The sequence below is a fragment of the Musa acuminata genome, chromosome BXJ1-6 (genome assembly GCF_036884655.1).
Source record: "Musa acuminata AAA Group cultivar baxijiao chromosome BXJ1-6, Cavendish_Baxijiao_AAA, whole genome shotgun sequence".
NCBI lineage: Eukaryota > Viridiplantae > Streptophyta > Magnoliopsida > Zingiberales > Musaceae > Musa > Musa acuminata.
Window position 1 is genome coordinate 7,540,582 of NC_088332.1, and position 17,136 is coordinate 7,557,717.

General features: G+C 42.1%; 4 protein-coding genes and 1 non-coding gene across 12 annotated transcripts; 2 read left to right on the forward strand and 3 right to left on the reverse strand.

Annotated features, from left to right (window-relative positions):
- Positions 1-151: 151 nt before the first annotated feature.
- Positions 152-3,443, reverse strand: LOC135675976 (mediator-associated protein 2-like). Its single transcript, XM_065186685.1, has 6 exons — positions 3,319-3,443; positions 3,045-3,150; positions 2,856-2,940; positions 2,542-2,625; positions 788-886; positions 152-633 (listed from the first exon to the last, which is right to left on the reverse strand). The coding sequence occupies exons 1-6, from the start codon at positions 3,330-3,332 to the stop codon at positions 323-325; spliced, it is 699 nt and encodes a 232-aa protein (XP_065042757.1). The 5' UTR covers positions 3,333-3,443; the 3' UTR covers positions 152-322.
- Positions 3,444-4,019: 576 nt separating this feature from the next.
- LOC135675407 (chalcone synthase 2-like) lies at positions 4,020-5,382 on the reverse strand. The gene is made up of 2 exons (XM_065185560.1): positions 5,365-5,382; positions 4,020-4,586 (listed from the first exon to the last, which is right to left on the reverse strand). Exons 1-2 carry the CDS (start codon positions 5,380-5,382, stop codon positions 4,020-4,022), a joined length of 585 nt encoding a protein of 194 aa, XP_065041632.1.
- A 1,023-nt stretch (positions 5,383-6,405) lies between these two features.
- LOC103987271 (chalcone synthase 2) lies at positions 6,406-8,052 on the reverse strand. The gene is made up of 2 exons (XM_009405523.3): positions 7,770-8,052; positions 6,406-7,614 (listed from the first exon to the last, which is right to left on the reverse strand). The coding sequence occupies exons 1-2, from the start codon at positions 7,945-7,947 to the stop codon at positions 6,614-6,616; spliced, it is 1,179 nt and encodes a 392-aa protein (XP_009403798.2). The 5' UTR covers positions 7,948-8,052; the 3' UTR covers positions 6,406-6,613.
- A 1,494-nt stretch (positions 8,053-9,546) lies between these two features.
- Positions 9,547-9,627, forward strand: TRNAL-AAG (transfer RNA leucine (anticodon AAG)). Its single transcript has one exon. It is a non-coding gene; the product is annotated as a tRNA-Leu (tRNA).
- A 3,046-nt stretch (positions 9,628-12,673) lies between these two features.
- On the forward strand, positions 12,674-16,269 carry LOC103987273 (nudix hydrolase 12, mitochondrial). Of its 8 annotated transcripts, none has more exons than XM_009405525.3 (6): positions 12,674-13,455; positions 13,618-13,724; positions 14,281-14,395; positions 14,491-14,574; positions 15,440-15,589; positions 15,685-16,269. In XM_009405525.3, exons 1-6 carry the CDS (start codon positions 13,429-13,431, stop codon positions 15,847-15,849), a joined length of 648 nt encoding a protein of 215 aa, XP_009403800.2. In that variant the 5' UTR covers positions 12,674-13,428; the 3' UTR covers positions 15,850-16,269. The 8 variants fall into 8 exon arrangements, with proteins under 8 accessions (XP_009403800.2, XP_009403803.2, XP_018683654.2 ...); XM_009405528.3 differs by having other exon boundaries at positions 12,676-13,455; positions 15,767-16,269; XM_018828109.2 differs by having other exon boundaries at positions 12,681-13,455; positions 13,624-13,724.
- The last annotated feature ends 867 nt before the right edge of the window (positions 16,270-17,136 follow it).

Sequence of the window (17,136 nt, forward strand, 5' to 3'; positions counted from 1 at the left end):
TACATCAGTGCTTGGCCTTTTACAGATTCCAAGCCATGCAAGAAACCCAAGTCTTCCAGGTGCTTTTGGTGGTCATGTGTGCTAAAATGAACTCAAATTGTAACTTATGCAAACACATTTTGGTTGCTGCTAAAAAGTACAATTAATGTCGTAACTATAATCGACTTTGAGCGGCAAGTAATTTGGATAATTTGGAAAATACAATGTTTGTGTTAGATCCGAAACCCTCATATCATGCAAAACACACAAGATGATAGTGGCTTCAGAGAGCAGTAGCAGAAATTTTAATGCTTTGCAGCTTTATAGCAATAAACAAAAATCACTACTCCTCCAATTTGATCTTCTTCTTCTTCGATTTCTCCCTATGAGATCTCTCGGATGTTAATGAATTATTGGTAATCTCACTTTCTGGACCTGAAGCATGGGAAGAACGGTCAGCAGACCTTGCAGATATCTCTGAAGGTGCTGTGCTAGCTGCATGTCTCTTCCTGGACTTCAATGGAGTTTCCATGCTTCTTTCTTCAGGGTTATATACAGAGGTGAAGGTATCATGAGAAGTTCCTTCCGTTCCTAGCAAGCTTCCATTTCTCAGTGGAGTGACAGAAGGACGAGAGATGCTTCTTCGAACTGAACCTGTGAAGTCAACAGTTGTGATGTCAACAGATATGTCACACTCAATAGTGTGTAGATAATGTACAAAGTAAAAACACAACTATTGGAAATTGACTGGATCAAAAATGTGCAATTTGAGCAAAATCTCAAAAAATCAACATGAAGTGATACATACCACCCTCAGTTCTCTGACTGCTTAGACTGAATCGAGTCTTCTCCAGTTCACCAGGCTCTGGATAATGAACCAGACAGACTCTGCGAGAAATCTTCCCAACTGAAGAAAGACAGGTTTGGGTGAGAAGATGGTTCTTTAATTTCTGGACCAGGAATGCAGATTTAAGTGAAATGATATTACAAGTTAAATACAACCAAAACAAGAACTGATAAATATGTGACACATGAAGCCACACAATCAGGTTTATGGTCCTTAGTAGCATGCAAGAGTGGCATGCCAATCAGCAAATATCACAAGTTATTGTATGATGGGACAAGATGGAGACAAGGTCACAGTGTTCTGTATATTTGTGAGGCAAGTGGCATGGTGAAACTTGCTTAAAATTAATCAATTTAAATCTTGATGGTACATGATGAGTAATATTTAATAACAGAGTTCATCAGTTCATCAGATTTTTTCATGGAGTTGATTAAATATCAGTTGTCCTGGAAACAGAGTTGATGATAGCTGATTGCGGAGTTGTGGAAGTCTCCAAGAATATGCATATGACACTATGATACAGATATTAGTTGTTAAGGATCATGGTACATGCATAAACCATAGATGTAAATGTACACATACACACTGAGAAAACTTTGTACATGCCCAACCACTCGCCTCTAGTTTTATGAAACCCCCCACAAAGTTGCAAATACTACAAACATTCATCAGAAGTTAATGAACTTTTATAGATGCCCTTTTAGCTAAAATGCAGTTTGCATCTGTAATTTAATCACTACCAATAGAAATTTCCGTAATTGCCCTTCGTGATCCTAAATTAAGAAAAAGGTACATGATTATGGTATACTGAGCAAAACACTGCCAACTGATAGATAATATTAATAATAAGTCAAGCTAAATCAGCTGCAGTCTACTATACAAAGTTCCACCAATTAAGAATAAAAAATTGTAAATTATGAACTGTGGAAAGGAAAACAGAACAAGAATAAACTTCAAACTAAATAGAACTTTAGCGCACATGTTTTCAAACTGTATCAAATCAAAACCGACATAACAGACTCATTTTTCAAAAGTTGACTAACGTTGGCTGTCGAAGCATAGAAACATCATCTGTCTAATTACAATACCCTTTTCTATTATACTTAAAAGACTAGTCTAATTAGTGAAATTTAGCCACTCTGTGATGTTTCATAAATAATGAGTGAGATCAAGAAGATATTACTTAGTCAAACTTTGAACATCGATAGGAAGTTAATTTAAAGAATGACATGGAAAGCCAAGAGTAATGCACTAAGAAATCGATTGCCAATCACAAAAGTTTAACTGTGACTGCCTCGTAATTGAACAAGTTCAATTGATCAAGGTAGAAGGACACACAAATTAACCTAATGACAGAGGTATCTAAACTTATCATGCCATGTTGACAAATAGATAAATAAATAAAAAGGCTCACAAATATCAACAACAACTGCCAAAAGGAGACCCGGTTAGTGGATTAAGCTGACTCTGCAACCCTTATACACAAATATTTCTATTACTTAGAAATAAACAAATGCAGTCAAAATTTAGAACAAACTAATAGCATAATCATGAATCTTTGAAACAACAAAGTTCGCAGACACATAAATACTAATGAGAAATAAACCTTTCAGACAGCTTGTCGGTTTATTTATTAACCAAAGGGTAACATTTGGCTTAAGTAAACACTGAGAACATCAGACAAGGAGCAGGAATGGCAAAGGTCTAATACACACCTACTTTCGTCTCTGATCCAGAGGGTACAAACACGGTGGCATCCGGCTCATGTGCAGCAAAGCTCACAAAATCATAAGACTTACCTGGAAAATTCAAAAGCTAAAAGATCTCACATAGTGACCTACTGTGTCAAATCACTAATTCTTCCCACAGTATCCAACAAAAAAGAGATTTAGATGTAAAAGCTGATAGTAACATATAAAAAACTTATCACCCATCCACCTCAAACTACAAATTCTGTTAAAAAGGGTGCATAGGTGCACTTGTCAGCCCAAGAAAATCTCTATGCCCATAACAAAAGAGTACATCTTACCAGATGCACTCTCGAAGCTGCCAAGCTTCCCATCTCGATTGAGCTTGAGCGTTAGCTCTTTCCCGTCGAAATCAGCAGGTTGTAACTGCATCGTCAACAGCAACAAGACCATATAATGTTAGCTTCAACGAATAAAGAACAGTAACCCAATTAGCACAAAACCAGAACGATCAAGCCAAAGGCACTCGCTTGATTAATGGGCCACTGGATGAGCCAAAGCTCCGTCGAGTCCGTCAACGAGACATCAACCAGAGGAGTCTTCGTGTCTTCTTCGAAATCTGGCCCTGGCTTGTACCTAGGAACCACAGACACACAAAGGTAAAGAGGAATTGAAGCCACGCCTCAATCAGAAAGAAAAGCTTTTGGAACAATCGGAGGAAAGATCGCACTTAGGGCTATCAGAGCCACAAAAAAGCGAGCCTTTTTAGGACAGATAGTTAATGAAGAAGATCGAAACGCGTACCCTTCGTCTTGCATGATGACGGACTTCGATCGCTCGCGTCTGCGGCGCCGCCCGACCTCCACCAGCGAGCGAAAGAGGCTTCGATGTCCGATGAATCCACCGAGGGTTTTTTCAGGGGACAGGATTTCTAGGTCGGTGGTCCCACTGCCCTCGAACCGGGTTCGATGATTCGTAAAGCTTTCTCGAAGATTTACCGAACCCGACCGAACCGGTTGATCCGAAACAAGTTCGGCTCGAATCAACATGGGTTGAACCGATTGACCGAATCCAGGTTTACTATCGAACATGATTCCGTACAAATCATCATATAATTTTTTTTATTAAATTATGAATATACTGAATTTGTTATAACTCAAAAAAATAATATCATAATAACTTTAGATAAAAATTAAATTTAGAAATATAAAAATTAAATTAATTAATATCCATCAAATGAATCATGTTTAAAGATAGGCTAAAACTATTGGTCAAAATTATTTTCAACAACGATAAATCTTTCATAAAATAAATGACAAGATGAAATCTATTCATTATCACAAACATAAGACACGGTCTTATTCTTAGGACGTGCATGCACGTCTTCCTTAATACACCACAAGTTTTGCCTCGCATATATCTTACTACATACTACGTATATTTATAGTAATAGAATCACAACTGAACAAGTCGATCCAGTTGACAGTGGCGAAGTGAGGCTTGTATCAAAGGATGGCCATTCTGCTTTCAACGGGAAGATATGGCGACGCTGCGCAAGACCACGGTCTCCACAGTGAGGCCAGGACCGAACCCGTAGAGCACCCCCCACTCCAACCCCTCGCCGGTGGTCGCCTTCGCTTCCTCATCTCGTCGAGGATGAACAGCACGCAGGCGCTGTACATGTTCCCGTATTCGGTCATCACCTGCCTCGTCGCCTTCAGCTTTTCCTTCTCCAGCCCCAGCTTGGCCTCCATCGCGTCGAGGATGGCGGATCCACCGGGGTGCACGATCCAGAAGATGGAGTTCCAGTCGCTGATCCCCAGCGGCTCGAAGGCCTCCACGAGATTCAGCTCGATGTTCGTGGAAATGATCTTGGGCACGTCCTTGAGCAGATGGAAGGTGAGGCCGACCTCCTTGAGGTGGCCCTCGATGGTGCCGTCGGAGTCGGGGAGGAGGGTCTGGCAGGTGGTTGAGCTCTGGGAATAGTCGGGGTGGTTGTTCTTCGTGATGCGGAAGTAATAGTCGGGGTAGTCAGCCTGGAACACGACGTCGTCCGGGTTGGAGGTATGTAACTATAAATATGGGGGTAGTCAGCTCTGAGAATGTTATAGATATACTCACCAAGCTACTTTCATTTTAGAAACATGTTTATTTTATATTTTAAATCGATGTGTGTAACTATAAATATGGGGGAAGTATTGAGAATTAATTCATAGGTAGTTAGGTAGTTACTATATTTTAGATCATTTTAAATAGTTCTAAGTAGCTCATTATCTAAGAAATTATTATCATAGGAATAATTTACATATATAATTTAATTATTAGTGACATGATAGGTTGAGATAATTATCTATAAATAGGACTATGATTTATGAAATAAAGATATATATTTGGAAATATTTCATAAATATTTTTAGTTTTAATTCTTGTTTAATATAACTATAGTTTTCTTGATTGAAAGTATTCTCTTTCAATTATATCGTAATATGCCTCATATCTACTAATTTTACTTTTCCTCGAAGAATCTCTGCGTTTGGCAGATTGATGAGCTGGGATTCGTATGCTTAATATCAGTCAATAAAAGCATTGTCAGAAATATTCTACCTTAACTGCAATCCTTGGTCTTCTGTTCCATGCATGAAGAATGTATTACTGTGAGAAAAGCTGTAATGGCATCGAGAGGACGAAGTGTCGTTCATTTACTCATATCCAGGCAAACTTGCCTTTTCTCTTCTCAAGTTGCAGTTTCGTCGAGTTTATCACCGACCGCTCTTTCTTTACCTATGAGAGGCAGTCTTCTCATCGCTACTTCCATAGATAGGGTTGAAAACGTAGCAGATACGGACCCACGGAGTAGGAAAACACCATCTGTCTGAAACAAGCAGTGATATGAAACGGATGTATTGCAGCCGTATCAAGTGACGTCGGTACGTATACGTTATGAGATTAGAGCTTTGGATCGTGATATAAATTTCGTCACCGAGCTGCAACACTAGAAGAATCAAAAGGAGGTGACAGTGGTTGTCGTCAACTCCGCGATGTCGTTTGCGGCCTGCCATGGCTTCCAGAGACGAGTTGGTGGCGCAGAAGACTGCAATGGTAATAAAGTTAAAACATTTATAATATATTAATAAATATAAATAATAATTGGTAACAATTGTTGAGATGGCAGAGTTGGTCTAAGGCAACAAATTTGTTTTCTTTATTATTTTACTGGACTGCGTTGCACAGGCCAAACCTTGTCTTAAAAGTTTTGTGGATCCATTGGAGGAGGAGATCGCCAAAAGCATGCTAATTATCATTAGAGAAAGGAAGAGATTTAGTTATCATTTGATGAATTATTTTATCTCTTATTGGGCTTTGATGTATTATGCTCAACCAAAGACAACTTGCAGTCTTATATTTCAGAGTTGAGCCTTACTGCATTGCACGGTGACAAGATGACAGGTGACAAGATGACAAGAGAAAGGTTTCAAGGCAAAAGTACAACGACAAAATGAAATATATTAATTACCACAAACATACTAGCCACCGTCTTATTCTTCGGCACTTTCTTTAAGATATGCATGCAGAAGGTTCACATGGTCCGAAAGGAAAAAACTGTATGGGTAATAAAGTTGCACAAGCCAAACTTTGTCTTAAAGGTTTTGTGGATCCATTGGAGGAGAAGACCGCCAAAAGCATGCTAATTATCATTAGAGAAAAGAAGAGATTTAGTTATCATTTAATGAATTATTTTATCTCTTATTGGGCTTTGATCATCATATAAACATTTGATGTATTATGCCCAACCAAAGACAACCTTGCAGTCTTATATTCCAGAGTTGAGCCTTGATTGCATTGCACGGTGACAAGATGACAAGAGAAAGGTTTTAAGGCAAGAGCGACAAGATGAAATATATTAATTACCACAAACGTACTAGCCACCGTCTTATTCTTCGGCACTTTCTTAAGACGTGCATGCACGTCTTCCTTAATACATCACAAGTTTTGCCTCGCATATATCTTACTACATACTATAATAGAATCACAACTAAACAAGTCGATCCAGTTGACAGTGGCGAAGTGAGGCTTGTATCAAAGGATTCCCATTCTGCTATCAACGGGAAGAAATGGCGACGCTGCGCAAGACCACGGTCTCCACTGTGAGGCCGGGACCGAACCCGTAGAGCACCCCCCACTCCAACCCCTCGCCGGTGGTCGCCTTCCCGTCCTCGGCCGACCGCTTCCTCATCTCGTCGAGGATGAACAGCACGCAGGCGCTGGACATGTTCCCGTACTCGGTCATCACCTGCCTCGTCGCCTTCAGCTTTGCCCTCTCCAGCCCCAGCCTGGCCTCCATCGCGTCGAGGATCGCGGGTCCGCCGGGGTGCGCGATCCAGAAGATGGAGTTCCAGTCGCTGATCCCCAGAGGCTCGAAGGCCTCCACGAGATTCTGCTCGATGTTCTTGGCAATGATCCTGGGCACGTCCCTGAGCAGATGGAAGGTGAGGCCGACCTCCTTGAGGTGGCCCTCGATGGCGCCGTCGGAGTCGGGGAGGAGGGTCTGGCTGGCCGAGATGAGCTGAAAGAGGGGTCGCTCCGTGGCGGGGTCGGGGTCAGCTCCGATGATGACGGCGGCGGCGCCGTCGCCGAACAGGGCCTGTCCGACGAGGTTGTCGAGGTGAGTTTCCGCCGCCCCGCGGAAGGTGACGGTGGTGAGCTCGGAGCAGACCACGAGCACCCGGGCGCCGCGGTTGTTCTCTGCTATGTCCTTGGCGAGGCGGAGCACCGTGCCGCCGGCGAAGCAGCCATGCTGGGACAACGTGAAGCGGTTGATGGAAAGGTTGAGTCCGAGGAGCTTGACAAGCTGGTAGTCGTGGCCGGGCAAGTCGAAACTGACGGTGGTGCAGAAGACCAGGTGGGTGATCCTGGACTTGGGGTGCCCCCACTCTTCGATGGCCTTTACTGCCGCCTGCATGGCCAGCTTCGGCACCTCCACGGCCATGATGTCCCGCCGGACGTCCAGTGACGGTGCCATGTACGCGCCGATGTTAGGGTACGCTTTCAGGATCTCCTCGTTGAGGAACATGTAACGTTTACGGATCATTGTCTTGTCACCTGAACCATCACGAAGTACGAGCATCACAACCAAGACTCTATCTTTCTTATTAGCGACGAGTACAGTTAGTAGATCTCTGTCTGTCACTAGTAATAACGCCATGCAACAAAGCAACTACCAAAGAAACGGTAGAGAGTATGTACAAGTCACTCACACATTCTCTTAAACTTCTGTTTGAGCTCAGGGAGGTGGTTGCTCCTGGTGATGCGGAAGTAGTAGTCAGGGTACTCGGCCTGGTACACGACGTTGGCCGGGTTGGCGGTGCCGATGGCAAGTACCGTCGCTGGCCCCTCTGCCCTCTGCGATCGCCGGATCTCCTCCACTTTGGCCATGACTCCTGCTTTTCTCTCTTCCTATCCTCACAAACAACTACCACAAGCCGAGCACTTCAGCTTGCTTTGGATGTGGTGGAGATGGATGGAATGGAGCTTGAAGATTTATAGTAGATGATAGGTGGGAGGGACCGGCTATACGTGAAGCCACGAGGGGTTTGGTGAGTGCGTCGGCATCTTCCTTGTTGCATCAGCTGGAAACCTGGAGATGCGGCAGCCCAATGTGATGGAAACCTAGACGTTATGCTATGTGTTTCATTTAGAAGTGTTTCCTTTCGTTGTTGTAGTAACGAGTAAGTGTTGTCTTTTCGACATAGAGAACCCAAGAAATTACACCACCCGCGCATCCTACCCTCCACCAATTTAATCTTAGGTTAAAAAGATTTATGACTTTTTTCCTTCTGAAACAGATTATATTTTAATTTTAATCACATAAATGTTCTTCTTTTTTCTTTTTGATTTTTTCCCCTCAACTCGGTGATCATTTTTACCTTTTGCTTTAAGTTAGAAATCCTGCATAGTTTCTAAATAAAAAAGACAATCTAATTAAATGAAACAAACGAAAAAAAGAGACTGAAGAAAAGAATATCGAGTGAAATTGAAGTTGGAAAAACGTTTGAAGGACCTAAGCTTGTGGTTTGGTGAGTGATCACCATTGCTTACTGTTGTTGACATCTTGTTGTTCTCCAGTAACAGAAGATGGGCAAAAGAGACAGATAAACGTGGAGTTGGCTCCCGTTGTTATCATCTAATCGTGTCCTCTTTGTGGTCGATCTGCTAGATATAACATGAATGAACACCGGCCACGAACTTTTCCAGAACAGAAGGATGGGAAGTAAAGGAAGTGCCATTGAAGTAAATCCACCTAAACCATCATGCCCGGTCAATAAGATTGTCTCTTAACTTGGATAATATGCCTCATATCTACTGCTTTTACTTGTGGATACAGTTGGAAGTCCCCGAAGATTCTGTGTTTGGCAACTTAATATCACTCGTAGCAGTCATCGGAAACAATCGATGGGCTGGGATTCTTCTACTTAATATCACTCAATAAAAGCATTGCCATAAATCTTCTACTTTAACCGCAATCCTTGGTCTTCTGTTCCATGCCTGATGAATGCATCACTGCGAGAAAAAGCTCTAATGGGTGCGAGAGGAGGAAGTGTCACTCATTTCCTCAGATCCAGGCAAAGTTGCCTTTTCTCTTCTTAAGCTGAAGTTTCGTCAATTTAATCACCTACTACTCTTTGCTTCTGAGAAGCAGTATTCTCATCAGCTATTCTCAAGTCACCCACCTACATGTTTCCGTAGGGTTGGAAACGTATCAGATACGGATCAGAGTAGAAAAGGGCAATCTGTATGAAACAAGTAGTGCTACGATACCGATGTATTGCTTACGATATGAGATAAGAGCTTTGGATCGTGATATAAATTTCTTCGCTGAGCTGCAACACCAGAAATATCGAAAGTGGTGACTGTGCTTGCCGTGATCTCCGCGCTGTCGTTTGCGGCCGTGCCTTGGACAGACAGTTGGTGGCGCGGTAAAGTTAAGAATATTAATTTATAAAAATATAATATAAGATGAACTACTGTCATATCGTTGAGATGGCCGAGTTGGTCTAAGGCGCCAGATTAAGGTTCTGGTCCGAAAGGGCGTGGGTTCAAATCCCACTCTCAACAAGTTTCCTTTTTATTTTGAAGAGTATACTGGACTGATTGCACAGCCCAAACTTTCTTCTAAACGGTTTTGGGGGCCCACTAGAGAAGGAGACCGCCTAAATCATTCTAATTATCATAAGACTATGTAAATTGATTTTTATTATTATTTTCATTAAAAATGATCAAAATATCTTAAAAATAATTATTTGTATCACTATTGAGAAGGGCAAGTTATGCATTTCACCCTTCAAATGATGCTCTCAGTGTCAGCCCAACGGAATGCTTTCGTCGTTGGTGTTCTTTTCGATCTCTATGTATTTCATCGCTGTACTGAAAATTTCATCTGGGCTCTTTTTTATTTCTAAAATTTTTTGAGAATTTGAATATGATAAAAGTGGAGTGTCGGAGTATTTTTATGGATCGATCATGTCATATAGGCTCGGTCAGACATCAAATTGCTTAAGAAGGAAGCTCGTTTTAAGATTACAACAAGAAAACATATAATGATAATATCAAGGGATATAAATCTTTTTATATAATAATTTTAATATCGATAAATCATTGGTCCGACCCGATTCAATTTCGATTGAGTCCGATTTGATTTTGGTTCGAAAGGAACCGGGGCTACCAACATGATGCCAAACGGCTACGTGTCATCGCTTTAGTCCACTGCTTTCCACTCGATTCTTTCTACGATACGCCGCACGAAATGCGACAGCGCAGTCGACAGGAGCCGGCCTTATCGTTTCCACCTGCATGGATTCTGTTCTCTCCCACGTACGCAGCCGCAAAACCCGACACCTCCACCCGCCGTCGACAAGGACTGCCTCTGCCACGTGTCTTTACCCACTTGGTGCGTGTCATGGGCCCACACACGGGAGAAGCTGAGGGCGTACCTGCAGCCGGACGCACTCCATGCATGGACCGCGGGGCTTTCACGTGGGTGGACTCCTGCGTCCCATGCACGTCAGAGGACGGCAGGAAACGGAACCTCCTCTTTTGTTGTTTCTCTGCAGCGAATGGGTGAGGAGAGATGACAAGACACCTGCATGTTTTATGCACGTTGGAATCCTTTCTAAAAGAGATCTGCCGTCAGATTAGGACTCTCCCTCACTATATGACAAAGAATACTCATCCGGAGGAGAGAAACATGTGGCGCAGAGAGCTGATCATAAAGAAACTTCCGAGCCGGTCATGTCCAATTCCCATGTCGATCACTTGCACCTATTGGTAGATGTGATGTTAGAGAGAAGACTACATGTTGCCACGCTCACAGATTTTTTGGCAACACGCCACGTGCCATCTCTCACCTGGTTCAATGGGTGGGGCTTAAATGATAAGGAGACCATGTACATAAGGAGCCGTGCAAGGAAAAATAGGGGAGAAAGAAAAGGAGAGAAGTACAGCTTGTGACTTGGAAGTCAATGTTGACGACCATTTTTATCAGAAGCATAGGTTGGATTTTGATCCCTCTCCGGGTCTTGTTGCAGGGGACTTAAGATTTCCTCGGGGCTGGAAGAAGCGTCAAAGAATTCGCTTCGAAATGCATGCACCTCATATACACAGCCTAAGTTCATCCAGATGCAGGAACTGGGCATGCATGAGAGCCATGTCTTCGATACATGCACCTGTCTCCTCCCTCTCACGACCAATCTCAAGGTGGTCGCTTGATTCAGTAAGCATTGGCATGCCAATGAATAAAAGGAAGAAGAGAAATATATGATCCAAGTCATGCAGTAGTATATATAAATATATCTCCCATCTAACAATGTGCAATCAATCGGAGATAATATTCCTGCTGTCCTGAAGCGATTCTATTATTTCTTGAGAACTGCAACCCTAGTCGAGCCCAGACTGTACAATGCGCAACTAAAGAAGACCCTAAGGAGTTGTCCATGCGACTTTAACATGCTTGCAAATGGGAGCATCCATGCGTGTGGAAGACACAACACGCAAGTATAAACTCCACTTCAAAATGGAGTATCAACATAAGTACGTATATGTACATATACATACATATGTAGAGAGAGAGAGAGAGAGACTCGTGATAAATTTAAGAGGCTGTCACATCATCTATGTCGGCACACAAATGGGGGCCACCAAATAGAACCATCGATTAATTAGAGAGGACTGGTCATCATAAACTTTGAAACATGGAGCATTTCACATTGCCACCGACCAATCCTAAGCTTGTTATTGCACTAAATAAAAGCAACATTAGGTGAGCTTTAAAGAGTCGCTCACAATAAGTATGTAAGAATGCCTTTGCTAGAGATCATCATATCTTAGGCAAGGATGGTGCGGCTTTCGTGGATGGACGAACCTCCACATAAAAATACAGGTTAGTACACAACTACCGAGGTATACAAAGAAATAGTTTAAAGGGGGGCGAGTGTGAGTTCATACGGGCATTAAATGTGCATGTGGATGGTCATCAACAGTGGCCTGTGCCGATGTGGTGGAATGAGTCAAGCGGGCGAGTCCTCCTCGAGTTTATCGAAGTCATTGTTGAACCACTGAGACGTTGATGGGCGACCAAATGAAATGCAAAAGATCGGCATAATTTGGTGTTGATGGAGAGAAGACTACGTCATTTAGTCTCAAGGACTTATAAGTCTGTCAGATTTCTTTTACTCTTAAATATATTTTTTAGAATTCATATGTTTTGAAAGAAAAAAATTGTACACGAAATATATTGTAATATCTAATATTTTAAAAAAATTATAATAAAATTAGATAAAAATTTGATTTTGATTTTAATCTGACGATGCACGAAGTTTTCATTATAGATACGTTGACATCTGAACACACTTGTGATCGAGACAATTTTCGAGCAGTTGAATCTTTCAAGCAGCTTACGAGAGAATCTGCAGTTGGTTTGTCCGAGCGAGGTCAATTTGTGAGACAGTTCAAATCAACAATCGACGTGTAGGTATGTTTCGTACGTTGAATTCCATCAACCACAACCTACCTGGATGGATCGAGCAGTCTCGTCAGTAGATGAGAAAAACGCAGCTTGGAACTTTCTGTTCGTGGTTTTAATTGCCATGAGAATGCATGACTGCAGGCCGTGGTTGCGGTTTCCAGTGGCGTGACGGAGGAAGAAGACGCCGCCGCAGCTCGAACGGGGTTCAGCAATGGTCATCCATCTTCAACAAAGTTCTGCTGCTGAGACAATTCCGCAGTCTCCCTCGCATCCGTCAACTGTTTCTCCACGCGACGAGGATGCGAGAGTAACTCGCGGTCACTTTCGCATTACCAGGAGCAACCGAAACGGGATAAACCCTCTCGCTTGGCTGTCCCGTTAGCAGAAAGTTCGCTCTTTTCTGTCACCGTATACGCCAAGAGTTGATTTGGTCTCCCTCGCTCTGCGCTTCGGTGCAGGGGAGCGCGGCTTCGCTGAAAGATCCCAACACCTCTGGTTGGTAGTTGCTACGAAATAATTTAGTGCGAGTCCAGTAATGCGCATATATGGAAAGGATAAAAAGGAGAGCAAGTCTTCGTTCCGAGGCGCGCAGGGTCTGCTCTCATCCTTCCCTGTTGTCAGTTCCGAGCTCAATATTTTTTGCCTAACATACAGAAGTTTGGTTGACCGATGAGGCATTAAATTCGGCGGGAAGAGGCAGCAGCTCCATCCGACGGTCGGTCTTCCAAGTTAGAATAACGTTCTCTTCTCCCGTGGCCCTAGCGTTTGCTTGGGGCTTTGGGCTTCGGAAACCTCGATTGCGGCGGCGAGGAAGGTTGGGAGAGCAAGCAACGGGGTTTAGGAGGAGAAAGTTGTGATCTTTTCGGGGGGAAAAGAGGGTTTGAATCGGTCTCCTGATGGCACTGTCCGGAGGGGGTTTTGAGGTTGGTATCCTGCTCCTTGGTTGTAACAGTTGGTGGTAGTCTCAGGTGAGATAGGAGGAGTTCATATATCTCTCTTTTCCGTTCTACTTTTCGCAAGGAGACGATACCTTTTGGCATTTACTCATCTCCCTTCTTCTGTTTGGTGTTGTTCATTTGGTTGAGGTTAAGAGCTTTTCTTTTCGTTGCGCAAGGATGTCATCGTCTCCTTTGCTATCCCGCAAGGGCCGCCACCAGCAGCGGTATGACAACCAGCGCCGGCTTGTCGCAGGGTATGACAACCAGCTCCGGCTTCTTGTCTGTTAGATCTTATATAATCTTATATGTTGTTTTTGGGTGGGATGATTTTGAGCTTCATGTGGTAATAATTCTTCGATGATGATCTTCTTAAGTAAATGAAGATGGTAATTGGAGCATCCAGATAAGCTATAAAACAGGGTTTCTGTAGCTCCCTAAATCAGCAGTAAAACCGGGCTTATGTAGTACACACACCACGCTAGCAAATGGCATGGTGAAGTCTGTCACTGTGCAACATCAACAATCTCCACCAATGTTGTCTATGGCTAACTTTCATCCAAGCAACAACAAATAATGTGTAAAGAGTTACGGTTCCTAATGCTAAGTTGTGCTATAAGTCATCAATGATTTCACTTCTATGTTACTCGGTGTGGATTCTGCATGATCTGAACTGTGTAAGAAGCATAAACTATGTCAAGGTGTTACACCATTCACTGGTCTATAATTCCTAGATGCTAAAATAGCATGAACTATGTAATTGTATACAGTGAATCAGTGCTTAATTTATCCATGTTGTTTTGGTCTGAGCAGATGTATTCCTTACAAGCTAAATAGAGAAGATGATACTCAATCTGATGATTTGCTTGATAGAGTGGAAGTCCTCATGATATCTTCTCCAGGTCGATATGATCTCATCTTCCCGAAGGTAAGAAATCCCCTTTCTCTTTGGATCTCAGCTCAGAAAGAATAGTTATGTTGGTTTGAAGGTTCCTTCTCTGAACTATATATCTGCTGTGACAGGGTGGATGGGAGACTGATGAGACTGCAGGTGAAGCAGCGTGCCGTGAAGCTTTGGAAGAAGCAGGAGTAAGGGGCATTTTGAATGTGAGTATTTGAGTATCAAAATTTTTTGCTTACCGAGCTATGATTGGCCGATCTAACTTTCAATTTCTCCAACCTTTTTCCGAAGACAAATTCACTTCTGTTTCCCAACTGTTATAATTCGATTACTAATCATGCAACAGTTTAATTACTTTGCAAGAGAGACTTGGGTCCTTTATGGCTGATTGCAAGACAGTATAATTTGATTGTTTTGTATCTGTCGAAAAATCCAGTTATCCTGCACCTTCATTTATGCTTCTCCATCAAACTGCTCTTTACTTCTCAGTAGTAGGATTCTGTTCTCATCCAAACACCATGTTCTTGCTGCAGAAAAGTTTTAACATGACTGACAGTCTTATATTTCTCATATCTTATATGTTCATTATTTTCATCATGGACAATATTTTACTCATGTAATCCTTTTGAATCCTCAAGTCAAAGAGATTTCATTATTTTGCAGCCTTGTCTAACTACTGTGCATGTGATGTATTTCTTGTTTGTCCAACTTCTGCAATCTCGATTTTTCAGTGACGAGGCTCTGACTACTCAAGCAAGTTACTTACAATTTTTTGAAGTGCTACGGTAACCTGGTTTTGATAACCTTATGTTCACTTATTTAAGCAGTATTTTAGTTAGCATCATTGACAAAGAGTAAACCTTTTGTGTGCCAAGGTTTACTCAAAGGAGTCTTAAGTGTGCCAATCGACTTGAAGAAAGCATTTTTTTTAAGGACAGAGCATACTTAGGCTGAAATTTTTGTGTCCTCGATCTTAATAATCATCCATGGGCATCCTTCTTGATACTTTATATGAAATGTTTCGACCATTTGAAATTATTATGTGGTGATCATTGGTCTTTCACTTTCTAGGATACTGTCCTAGGTGTTTGGGAGTTTAGAAGCAAGAGCACACAGGATACCTGTAGCCTAGAAGGAGCTTGTAGAGGTTACATGTTTGCCTTGGAGGTCACTGAGGAGTTAGAATGCTATCCAGAGAAGGACTGTCATGAGAGGAAATGGGTATCTAATTCTACTACTCTCAATTTGTTACTGATCGAATGATGAACTCCAAACTTTTTTTTGCTAACATCATTTTTCTCAAAAAAAAAAAAAAGGTTCATTTGGCAGAAGCCTATAAACGTTGTCGATACGATTGGATGCGTGAAGCTCTGAATTCATTCAAAAATCTTCTGACAGGAAAACCTGTATCGACTGTTCCTGAGTTATCTGAGTCATCAAGCCTCTGGATTGTGAAGCCTAACGCCATAGCACTGTGCTGATGGTTCCTTGCCACACTAAACATGCCACATTTTGATGAGGTTGTCCAGCATTCAACTTCCTACCATCGTCACCTAGTGAAGTGTTTGCTGTGTGGAGTCTCAATCAAATGCATTGCTTCAAGTTGTTTTAGGTCTATCCCTCACAAATCTTTGATTAACCCAATGGCTGTGCTTGAGAATCCATGCCAGTTTATGTGCAGAGTTTGGTCATCCAGATATCCATGCTACCAAATTGTGTTGTTTAGTTGGAGGTACATGGTAGAAGTGTCATCGATGTGGTGAAAGGATCTTGTTTAGTTGTGGCTGTTATCCTTGTTCTCTGGATGTGGTGTTTGGTCAATAACTTTGTTGAACTTGGTTTTGTTTGGGTGTTGGGTGTAAATTCTTTTATTCAGTCATTAAACTATGAGATGATGAACACATCTTGCTGTTTGATAGGATGCAGCAGTGGTTAGAGTTATCAACTCTCTTATATTCTCTAAGAAGATATATATTTAAGTACCTTAAAGCAGGTAAGATATATTGTACTCAAAAAAAGTATGGCTATGATGTGGTGGGTCTTCAAGTCCCTTCTTTTTGTCAATATGCTTCATCTTTCATTTATTTCAGTCATGTGCTACACAAGAAGATTGGCATCATACAGGCAAGAGCAGAGAACGAGGACAAGGTTCCATGTTGGAGTACTGTACCATCTCAGATTTAAATATGCTGATGAGCATGGGTTGCAAGAGGTAAACTGTTTGTTCATGATCAATGCAATCACATGCCCTCAGGCCATCTTAGTCAAATGTGCATAAGAAAAATGGATATTGTTGTTCTCTTCTCATATCCTTCTCATGTAAACTATGGACGCCTAACTCAACTCTATCTTCCTCAATCCTGGATTTGTTTTTCCAGTGGTAGGTTTCTTAGAAGGGGTGTGGTGGTCAACCTATGTTTCAGTATAGGTTTCAACTGATCTTGTGCAGTAGCTTCCTTTTGATTTCCTTTCCCTATGTAAGAAGGCAGTGGAGAGGAGCTATGACAGGCTTCTTTGTTAGGAAATCTTGTATGTTTGTGCTCTTTCCAAGTCCATCTTGATGGCAGTGAATTGATTTGCTATGAGTTTTCCTTTGCAGTAGACAATATTCTCACTCAGCCTTGTATGGAATATAAATGTGTGCATCAATTGTCTCACTGGAGACCACCATCAAGAACAATTGGAATAAGTTGTTCTTACTCAATTAATGAACTGATTTGGTTTGAAGAAGATATTGTGGGTTCATATTGGAGTAGACTAAGAAATAA